This window comes from Malaclemys terrapin, chromosome 1 (assembly GCF_027887155.1).
Source record: "Malaclemys terrapin pileata isolate rMalTer1 chromosome 1, rMalTer1.hap1, whole genome shotgun sequence".
Taxonomy (NCBI): Eukaryota; Metazoa; Chordata; order Testudines; family Emydidae; genus Malaclemys; species Malaclemys terrapin.
Genome location: NC_071505.1, coordinates 342,311,840 through 342,323,599, shown reverse-complemented (window position 1 = coordinate 342,323,599; position 11,760 = coordinate 342,311,840). Strand labels below are relative to the sequence as shown.

Sequence of the window (11,760 nt, the reverse complement as noted above, 5' to 3'; positions counted from 1 at the left end):
GAGGGGGCAAAGTTGGGGTGGGGACTTTGTTGAAGGGGTTGGAATGGGAGCGGGGAAGGGGTGGGAAGAGGCGGGGCAGGGGCAGGGCCTCGTGGAAGGGGTGGAGTGGGGGCCGGGCCGGGGCAGGGTGGGGCTTTTGTACCTTTATATGAAAAGGTGTCAGTGGTGCGGCCCTCGGGCCAATGTACTAGTCCTCATGTGGCCCTGGTGGTGATTTGAGTTTGAGATCCCTGATCTAGGCACTGCACAGATGATGGCCCTGCTTCTCCTCTAAGCCACACCGGTGTAAATCTGCAGTAGCACCATTGATTTCAGTAGGTTTGTTCTGGATTTACACAAGTGTAATGGAGAGCAGAGTATGGTTTGCACTGTATCACCTGTGTGCTCGGAGAGGAGTAGGGGGGCTGAGAAAAGTGCATAAAGGACAATAAACAAGTGACAATGGTGTCTGGTTAGCCAGCGGTGGGGGAACATTCTTGTATGATTACTGGAGCAAAAGCTGTGTGAAGGATCAGGTGCCCATCCTTGTGTTAGCCAGTGCTTTGCCAAGGTAATGCCTATCTGGGAGGGCAGCTATGCAGGGAATTTCCTACAGTTCATAAAACCAAACGAAAGCACTAGGCCCGTTGCAATACTCAATGGGGAGAGTAAAAAAACATGAGCACAGAAAAAATATAGGGGGTTGGAAATTCACACCTTGGGCCAAATTCAACCCTGCCGTAATGCTGTTGACGGTGGTGCAGTTACAGTAGGGATGAATTGGGCCCTTCGCTATCATGGGCAGTGTAATGAATGGTTTATAATCTTTAGAGCCTGGAGCTGTACATCACCACATGGCCTCGAAAAGTAAATGTATGTGACCTGCAAAGAGAAAAAATAATCTCTTGGTTCTGCATTTTTTTCTTTATGGTGCATAAAGGAGGCCTAGCCATTTTCACCCTTAGTGTTTTCCAAAAAAAAATGTGCTCCTTTTCCACCTTAGAAATATCAAGAATATCAAATCTTGTCGTCTCTATTTTGTCGCTGGAGGTCTCCGAGGATGAGAGAACTGGAGTGGGAGCTTCTTTGTCTATCAGTTGAAGACAGAGGGTGAAGGATGTTCAAATCCTTCACAAGGAGGGTTTTTCCTCCTTACTCTTTGTCAGGAGTTTGAGTTAAATAGGCGGTAAGTAAATCAAAGGAGATATAAAGCTCTGTAAACAGCTGAACTAAAAATCCTCTTCCCGCTCTGTCATCCCTATGTAGGACCCTGATTCAGCCAGGAACCCGAAGCATGTCACCTAACTTTAAGAACATGAATAGTTCCACTGAAGGAAGTGGGACTACTCACAGGATTAACGTTTGTACTTGAACTCCTGGCTGAATTAGGGCCTAGGTCAGTCTGCAAAGAGGCTACATCCCTGGGAGGTTTGCCATGATCAGATTATAACATCACTAGTTCTCCAGTCCTCCAAGGAGTCTTCCGGCTAAAATAGATTCAAGCGCTGATATTTCTAAAGTAACATAGTTTGTATTTTAAATGCTTTGTACATCACAACGATGCATACAAAGGAAACAATGACGATTTTCTCTCTTTGCAGGTCTCCTTTAAGATGATAACAGTAGAAGCAACAAGACTCCTGTACTGGTTTACTGATAGCCCATGATACTGATTAGCGATACAAAACAGCTGGGAACCAGAGCCCATAGTTTCTCTCTTCACAACGCATCCCTCCTGTCTTCTCCTCCTTTTCTTGCACCCCCTGAAATCGTGGACAAGCAGGAGACGAGGGGTTGGCTCCCCCAACCCATCGCTGGGAACATTCCAAAGAGTGTCACGTCCGTGGTTGTCGCCGTGTTTCAGACTCAGATCTATTGTCATCGCTGGTTTGATTACTTGAGTTTTTAGTTTACATCCGTCTTTTTTTTTCCTTTTATTGCTGTGCGAGTTTATTTAATAATGCAACTTTTTCATTTCTCTATATATTTGTTTTCGGTTTTTTTTTACAAGTTCTTTGTTTCTTTCTCTGGACTCTCTGTCATCTTAAGCCCTGAGGTTTGGGCTCTGAAGTTGTTCCAGTGACCTAAATGAGAAGAGAAGACAGATGGATATTCACTACAGATGACTCTCCGACACTTGCCCTATTGGGAATGTAATACTAATAAATAATTATTATTTGTATTATCATGGCACCAGGATCCCTAGTCATGGACCAGGACCCCATGTGCTAGGCGCTGTACAAACCCAGAACAAAAAGAGAGTATTAACTTATACTTACAATCTAAGTATAAGACAAGAGACAGATGGGGGAGTACAATGAATAGGGCCCTACCAAATTCACAGCCATGAAAAACACATCATGGACCGTGAAATCTCATCTCCCTGTGATAGCTGATCTTTTCTGTGCTTTTACCCTATTCTATACAGATTTCACGGGGGAGACCAGAGTTTCTCAAATTGGGGGTCCTGACCCAAAAGGGAGTTGCAGGGGGGTCACAAGATTTATTTTAGGGCGATCGTGGTATTGCCACCCTTGCTCCGGCACCGCCTTCAGAGCTGGGTGGCTGGAGAGTGGCAGCTGGTGGCCAGAAAGCGGTGGCTGTTGGCCAGAAGCCCAGCTCTGAAGGCAGAACCCCGCCAGCAGCAGTGCAGAAGTAAGGGTGGCAACACCATACCATGCACCCTTACTTCTGTGCTGCTGCCTTCAAAGCTGGGCAGTCAGAGAGTGGCAGCTGCTGACTGAGGGCCCAGCTCTGAAGGCAGCAGTGCAGAAGTAAGGGTGGCAATACCATACCAGGCCATCCTTACTTCTGTGGTGCTGCTGGTGGCAGCTCTGCCTTCAGAGCTGGGCTCCCGGCCAGCAGCAGCCACTCTCCAGCTGCCCAGTTCTGAAGGCAGCACCACCCCAAGCAGCAGCGCAGAAGTAAGGGTAGCAGTACTGCAATCCAGCCTACAATAATCTTGCGACCCCCACACAACTTCTTTTTGGGTCAGGACCCCTACAATTACAACACCGCGAAATTTCAGATTTAAATAGCTGAAATCATGACATTTATTATTTTTAAAATCCTATGATCGTGAAATTGACCAAAATGGACTGTGAATTTGGTAGGGCCCTAACAATGAGACCATTAATATTGCATCTCCCATCCTCAAAGGTCCTAAAGGAGAGGATTTTGCAAAGGATAGATTATAGAAGAATAGTTTCTTCCACTGCAGAGTGAAATTCTATGGCCTGTTTTGCACAGGAGGTCAGATTAGGGTGATCAGAGTGATCCCTGCTGGCCCTAAAATCGATGAAGTTATGGACGTGATCCTGCAGTCTGTGCTCAGCCCCCTGACTTCAATGGAAGTGGGTCTGAGTAAAGACAAATATCTCCATGGATCACATCGCCTCTGAAACTTAGCCATCCACAGGGTAGAGGGTAGCATTCAGAAACCTCTGGTGGAGAAAGGTGGCTAAGGAAGACCAGAGCTAAACTCCTGATCTGTGCCCTGAGGCCTTCACAATCCATGCTTCACGGAGGATGTTTACGTCTGTAAGATCTCACCAAAGAGACCTGCCAATAATGAACTTACATTATCATTAGGTTTTTTTTTTTTGCGTTAATGTAGTGCCCCATCAACCCTGACTCCATCTTGGGATTCCACAGAGCATGGGGATTTCAAACGCGAGGGGGAGATCCTGAAACCATCCCCGCTGCGGTGATTTTAGGGGCTTTCCACATCAGTTTTCCATTATGATTTTCAGTTGGAACCGCAAACCCAAAATAGAAAAAGACCTTGGCCCCTCTGCCCAAAAGCTACCTTCCTTATTCTCCCCGTAGCTGATCTCAGCCCCTTTAATCCCAGGAAGGATTGTGTATCCCTAATACTGTCATATCCGGGAGGAATATTTTCTAGCTGAATTAGTCTCCTGTCACTGGGCAATTGCTGGCCAAGGCTTTCCTAGAAATCTCGGTAACTGTAATTGATGATTTCACAGCATTGCTATTTTTTCACACCACAGACCCTTTCAGAGCAGCACACTTGTGAAATCGCAGCGGGCAGGGTGTTTAGGTCATCGGAAGCTTCATCGGGGAAAAACAGGATCACAATGACATGGTGTTAATCCTTGTGTGGGCGAAATAAGGATGAACAAAAGGAATTTTAAACAGTTATTTTAGGCATTTCTGCCTTGGACATTTTGCAGCCCAATTAATTTTTGTTCTTGAAATCTCCGCTGTGCGTGACTTTAAACAATGGCGCGCTGTGCATGACTCAGGAATGTGAGTGCTCACAAAAGGTGCCAGTCTATTTAAATCCAGAGATTGTGAGCACAGCTCACCAGATCAACAAAAGGCCCTGTCTCCTCAGGTGAGGGAGGGGCCACATAACCCAGGATTTAAGTGCACACGGAAGACAAAGAATGAAAATCAGGGACAGGCGCAAGGGTCAAAGGTTTAAAACGAGCTCTCCCGACAGCACCATTGCTCTGCAATGGAGTTCATGGAGTTGGTTGATGCTGCCTAGAGGAACTCTACCTGGATGCATGAAATGACCAAGAAGGGAAACATGGACTGATGGCCTCAGACACTAAAGTCTTCTAGTTATCCACCAGACAGATGGCAAGTAATCCCACACAACCCTGCTTCAAAGCCCTCTGAACTCAATGAGTCGTTCCATGTACTTAATGGGCTTTGGATAAGGCCTGATATACACTTCATCTCTCTCCTAGCTGGACCCTCTCCAGGTGGAGCGGGAATCTCCACCTGCACTATGCATTCAGTCCCTGGCCCCTTTGCTGACAAAAGTGCCCATCAGTGCTAATTGTAACAGAAGGATTTGTGAGGTAGAAATTAGGATAGTTAGGAAAAGCTTTCTAACTCTAAGGGTGGTTAAACCCTGGAATAGGCTTACAAGGGAGGTTGTGGAATCCCCGTCATTGGAGGTTTTTAAGAACAGGTTGGTGGGACAGGGTGCCGGGCATGAAATGCTTAATCAGCCCCCTGCCACGCCAGCCCCAATCAAGGGGAATGGATCGGGACTGGCTGAATAGCCCTGCCTGCTTGGCAACTAGAAACACCTGCCAGCCTAAGTAGCCACGGGCTATAAAGGCTGGGAGGGAGATACAGGGAGAGGCCAGAGGCTGAGAGGGACTGGTGGCTCTGGTCTGCTGCTTGTGAAGCCTGGCTGTAAAATCCTGTATATAGATAGTAAGGTGGTAGTGGTGGGAAATAGATATAAATAAAATACACTGGCGATTGCATCAACCTGAGGCGTCCCTGACTGGTTTGTGAGGGCAGCAGGGGCAGAAGCTAGAGGGACCCAGCTGCGCCTCGCTACAGTTGGACCAACAGCTGTCAGGGACTGTCTAGGTTGACTAGGTCCTGCCACAAACCAAGGTGCTGGACTCAGGGTCACCGGAACAGGGGGCACCCGGGGCCCATGGCCCCACCCCTTTTTACCGGTCGTAAGGGCGAGCGACAAGGGGAGGGGGCAGAGAGGAGAAATCAGGGGGTGGGGTCTTGGGGGGAAGGGGTGGTGTGAGGGCAGGGCCTCAGGGAGTGGCGGGGGGGGCACGGTTTGGGTGCCAGTGGCCCCTCCACTCCTGGCTGGTCTTGTGTCCCTTCCAGCTCTACATTTCTAGGATTCTCTGACATGGCTCCACTGAGCGGAGACCTCACTTTCCTGTTACACCGGCTGCTGAACAGCTATCAGATGATCAGTCTTGGCCTGGACCAAGCCGTGAATGACTGCAGCTCAAGCCCTCCACAACCACTCTCTGTCAGCATGTGGCCTGGTGGTGCCAGGTTATTACAACAGTTACACACTTCCAGGAACATTAAGGAGGATTTCAATATTTCGGGGAGTGTTTTGTCAAAGCCATTGCATCACTTTTTCCGGTAATGCCAGATGGATTCGATATAAAAATCAAACAGTTTTACGGACTTTGGAGAGATGTAACCTTTGGGTTGCGTAATCATGTGTCCACTTGAAGGAACTTGGCTGGCCTTTCAAGTATTATTATAAAGTGAAAATGTGACTGGTAACAAAGCAGACTGTGCACATGTTTAAAGACACTTAGTCTGTGCCCCTCGTTAAATGTGGACAAGTCAGTTTGCTCACATTGTATTTCATTTCCCCCCATTTGCTCAGTGGGGTAAAAAAGATCTTTACGGGATGACTAATGAGTCCAGAACACATATCGGTAGAACCCAGTCTGCTATTGCCAGGAGATTACAGAAGTAAAGATTTGCTTTTTATTTGTACCTTCATTTGTTCTGGTGATCAGCCTAAAGTTCTGTGCTTCTGGGTTGAACTCCTGCTTCCTGATCTTCTTGATCTGTATCAAATGAAATATTCCTGGGGACAGAGATGATTGGCGGCATGAATATTTTATAGCCAGTTATAGCTTACAGATCAGCTCCATTTTAAAACAGAACAACCCCCCCACCACCACCACCAACAAAAAACGCTTCTCTTTAGTTAGCTAATTAGAAAGGTAAAAACACAGGAACCGTGGAAGCACCAGACTGGATCAGACCTGTGGTCCATCTAATAAGAACACAAGAGCTGCCATGTAGGTCAGATCATGGCCCATCTTGCCCAGTACCCTGTCTCCAACAGTGGCCTTTACCAGAGCTTCAAGGGGCATGTACAGAACAGAGCAATTATGGACAGATCCGCCGCTGTCTTCTACCCCTGACTTCTGGTAGTCAGAGGTTTAGGGTCACCTCAACCATGGGGTTGCACACCTGACCATCTTGTCCCCAAGAACTTATCCAGTTCTTTTTTTGAACCCAGGTATACTTTTGGCCTTCACAACATCCCATGGCAATGAGTTCCACAGGTTAGTTGTGCGTTGTATGAAAAAGTATTTCCTCTTGTTTGTATTAAACCTGCAGCCTATTAATTTCATCAAGTGGTCCCTGGTTTTTGTATTGTGGGAAAAAGTAAATAAACCTTCCCTATTCACTTTCTCCACACCATTTGTGATTGTATGGACCTCTATCAGATCCCACCTTAGTCAACTCTTGTCTAAGCTGAACACCCCTAATCTTTTTAGTTTCTCCTCATATGGAAGCCATTCCATACTCTTGATCATCTTTCTTGCCCTTCTCTGAACCTTTTCCAGTTCCACTATATTCTTTTTGAGATGGGGCAACCGGAACTGCAGCAGTATTCAAGATGTGGGTGCACCATGGATTTATATCGTGGCATTATGGTATTTTCTGTCTTATTATCTATCCCTTTCCCAGCAGCTCCTAACGTTCTGTTAGCATTTTTGATTGTCGCTGTGCACTGAACAGAAGTTTTTAGAGAACTATCTCTGGTGACTCCAAGATCTCTTTCTGGGGTAGTAACAGCTGGTTTAGACGTATAGTTGGCATTATTTGTTCCAATGTGCCTAACTTTGCATATATCAACATTGCATTTCATCTGCCACTTTGTTGCCCAGTCGCCCGGTTTGGAGAGATCCCTCTGTAACTCCTCGCATCCCATTATCTCGTCCATTATCCCGTCTCCAAAAGTCGCAACACCAGATACTTCAGAGGAAGGTACAAAAAAACTTGCATTGAGTTATCATGATTTCAAAATATCTCTGTAATAATAGGAATAACTAATAACAGTAGCACTTGGAGACCCCAGCCAAGGCCAAGGCCCCATTGAGCTGTACAGCACCTAGCACCTGATCTCAGCTGGGGCCTCCAGTTGCTACCATAACACAGACAATAACAGGGCTCTCTCTCTCTCATTGCCCTCCTGACAAACATCTCCAGCCTCATCTCTGCACCCCTCCTTTCAGATACCCTCGTTCCCATGTCCATGGAACTGGCTGATGCTGATTCATATTTCATTTTTCTAGGCATTCAGCAGCCAACATTTTTTTTTAATCCCCCAGTTTAGAAATGTAGCTTGACTAGGAAATATAAAAATATTTCTATATAGATTTATGCTTCTTTTGTGCCAGAGTCAGAATGCGAGCGGAGGCGTTTGAGTGAATTGTTTAATTCAAGAAAACCAGAACATGTATTTAGCAATGGAAATGACCTTTAAAATGGATTAGGTATTATAACGTTCATATTAAGTAGTGAAGTGCTGACAAACGTGCCAGGTATGCCTGGAACATCCTTCCTCACCCTCTCACTTAGCTCACTCTTCTGCCAAGGGCAGCCTCTGTGTCCACTGGTTTGGGATGTGAGAGGAAGTGTCTGCTAGTGGTTGAAGCAGAGGACTCAAAGGCATGACTAGAGCTGAGTGAATCATTTTTGATTTTTCGATTTGGTGGCCGAATTGAAAAACCGAAGAAAAAAATCAGTTAATTTCAAACCCAAATTGAGGTGTTGGGTTTTTTTCAGTTCTTCTCAATGAAATAAAAAACCTGAAAACATTTCCTTCAGGTCGAACGAAATATTTAAAAACTGTCATTTCAGCTCAACGTTCCAAGATCCTTTGTTTTCCGTTTTTTTCAGTCGAAGCTACTTGCCGAATTTGACCTAAATTCACAAATAGTTTCAGCGCCCAGAGAAATGCAATTTCTGGTGAGTTTACTATTAGCCAAAATAAAAAGTCACCCAGCCTTAGTCCTGACTCTTGGCCTCCATTTCTAGCTCTGGCTCTGCCTTTGAGCTGATCTGTGGCTTTGGGCAGCCTCAGTGCACTCTCTGTATAAAATGGATATAATACCTCCCTCACCAGAGTGCTTAGAGGCTTAATTAATGACTTGATGAAGTATGGTCCAGTGAATAGGGACCTCGCCTGGGCTGTGGGACACCTGTGTTTGATTCCTCTTCTGACACAAACATCCCATATGACCCTGGGCAAGTCACCTAGCCACTTTGGGCCTCAGTTCCCCATCTGTAATACAGGGATAACAGCCCTGCCCTACCTCACAGGGGTGGTGTGAGGAGAAACACGTTGGGAGTTTGAAGATGCTCGGTTTCTTTGGTGATGGGGGCCATGTGAGTTCCTTAGTTAGATAACTAGAAAACATTGAACTTCCTTAGCTATAAAAGATCAGAGTAGATTATGGCTCACACTGGAGCATCCATTTCAGTAGGACCCACAGGGGCTTCACAGAGAAGAAGTCTTCTGTGTGAGGGGCTAAGCGGATCCAGCAGGGTTAGCAGATAGGTGGAGAGAGACAGACGTCCTGTCCTCTTAAGGAGCACAGCTTCCTGAGGGGATCCTTGCTTTTCTCCTTCATTCACCTTTCCTAGTGGGCAAAGGGCCCTCCGCTCTCCTGAGGCCAGCAACAGTCCTAGCCATGTGAGAAAACCGTGTGCGCGTCTGTGTGTGAACTGACACAGCCCCGAGCGTGTGTCTATAGAGAGTGCTACACAGTTCTGACAGCAGCATACATGCGTGTGAGAGAGAGAGAGAATGGCAGCTGACACAGGCCTGGCCAACAAGGTACATATGTCTGTGTCTCTGAGACAGTGAGAATTGCTACTTGTCATAGAATCACAGATTTCAAAGCCAAAACGTATCATTTTGATCAGCTAATCTGGCCTGCATAAAGGCCAGAGAACTCACCCAGTAATTCCGGAGGGGGGGCGGGGGGAGAGAGAGAGAGTGAAAATCTGCTAAAATGCTCCCTAAAACAGTCTTATCAACAGCCTGAATAAAAAGAGACAGGGACAGAAAAATCCAGTGTGTGCGTTCCACCCTGTGACGTGACTACAGGGCTCAGCTCATCTATCTGTAAAGTAATGCACATTGGAAAAAATAACCCCAATTATACATACAATATGATGGGGGCTAATTTAGCTACAACGAATCAGGAAAAAGATCTTGGAGTCATCGTGGATAGTTCTCTGAAGATGTCCACGCAGTGTGCAGAGGCGGTCAAAAAAGCAAACAGGATGTTAGGAATCATTAAAAAGGGGATAGAGAATAAGAAGGAGAATATATTATTGCCCTTATATAAATCGATGGTATGCCCACATCTTGAATACTATGTACAGATGTGGTCTCCTCATCTCAAAAAAGATATACTGGCATTAGAAAAGGTTCAGAGAAGGACAATTAAAATGATTAGGGGTTTGGAACGGGTCCCATATGAGGAGAGATTAAAGAGGCTAGGACTTTTCAGCTTGGAAAAGAGGAGACTAAGGGGGAATATGATAGAGGTATATAAAATCATGAGTGATGTGGAGAAAGTAGATAAGGAAAAGTTATTTACTTATTCCCATAATACAAGAACTAGGGGTCACCAAATGAAATTAATAGGCAGCAGGTTTAAAACAAACAAAAGGAAATTCTTCTTCACACAGCGCACAGTCAACTTGTGGAACTCCTTGCCTGAGGAGGTTGTGAAGGCTAGGACTATAACAGCGTTTAAAACAGAACTGGATAAATTCATGGAGGTTAAGTCCATTAATGGCTATTAGCCAGGATGGGTAAGGAATGGCGTCCCTAGACTCTGTTTGTCAGAGGGTGGAGATGGATGGCAGGAGAGAGATCACTTGATCATTGCCTGTTGGTCCACTCCCTCTGGGGCACCTGGCATTGGCTACTGTCGGTAGACAGGATACTGGGCTGGATGGACCTTTGGTCTAACCTGGTACGGCCGTTCTTACGTTCTTATCTGCTCCCCAGGAGTCCCGCTAGGGAGTGACAGCAATGGCGGCAGGGGGCTAAGGGAAGGACGGATCGTTTATACCATGCAAGTTCCATCCCCCGGCTCCTGCAACAGTCTCCTCAAAGCCCACGTCTTTCTGCTCTCTGCCCCCAGCTCTGAGCCCCATCCCAGTGCATAGAAACCCAACTTAAAAATCAATGCCAGTGCTTTATAATGCCTTAGGAAATAACAGCACTCGCCTGCTTCACAAGGGTGTTGCCATGCTTACTAAATTAACATGATGTTAGGTCTAGGTGTACTTAATCCTGCCTCAGCACAGCGGGCTGGACTAGATGACCTCTGGGTTTCTCTTCCAGCTGGACACTTCTATGATTCTGTATTTACAAGTGCTTTGAGATCCTCAGATGAAACACATGAAGAGTGTCCTCTTGCGCCCTCTGAAATCAATGGCAAAGTTTGCACTGATTTCCACAGGCCCAGAATCAGGCCCTATACTCTTATAATTGAAGTGATGTGTAGACACAGACTGTACCAAAGCAGGAATAAATAATACCGCCTAGGGGTGAGAAATACTATAGGTCACACACAATAGTAAGGTGGATGAACTCCAATGGTCTGCTCCCAGCCTCCCTGCACCCACAAATCTTCTTCTGTTACTCAAGTGAAATACAGCGTACTGGTGGAATCCATACGTGCCTGAGCTCACACAGTCTCCCAGCAGTAACACTCTATGCTGCCAAGCAAAAGAGCAGAGCTGGACTCTTGGATGAGGGATTTCCCTGTCTTGGCTGGCAGAGCTGCAAGCTCCCTGGAGGCATTAAGCATTTGGCCTTGGTAGGTGGGAGGACCACACCATGCACTGTTTTGGTAATGACCCCTGCCAACCAATGATGAGCAGCCAGTGTCTGCTCATGAACTTGGCCCGATATCCTGAGTCAATGTCTCAGACTGTGACAATCCTTCAGTGCCTGTGAATCTCAGCATCCATGGCTGGAGACAGAGACAGACCTAGGAGGGATGGGTACTCCAGTGGAGGAGCTCAGATACTATGGTGATGGGTGTCCTTATTAAAACCTAGATCGGTACAGCCTTCATATTATATTATATATTATAGAGGTCACCTGAGGAAGAAGAACCTGGCCAATGTAAGAAAGAAGGCATTTATGGGTATGGATAGAAACAACGGTTACTTACCTTCTGTAACTGTTGTTCT

At 46.2% G+C, this 11,760-nt stretch overlaps 1 protein-coding gene across 1 annotated transcript in view; it reads right to left on the bottom strand.

The window, feature by feature from the left end:
* Positions 1 to 1,616: 1,616 nt before the first annotated feature.
* The window catches only part of CHRDL2 (chordin like 2), a 64,335-nt gene continuing 54,191 nt past the window's right edge, over positions 1,617 to 11,760 (bottom strand). The window contains exons 10-11 of the mRNA XM_054018048.1: positions 6,233 to 6,325; positions 1,617 to 2,063 (exon numbers count right to left, since the gene is read on the bottom strand). Of these exons, the coding sequence (XP_053874023.1) occupies positions 1,984 to 2,063; positions 6,233 to 6,325 (173 nt within the window). The 3' untranslated portion in view covers positions 1,617 to 1,983. The remainder of the gene's footprint in view (positions 2,064 to 6,232; positions 6,326 to 11,760) is intronic.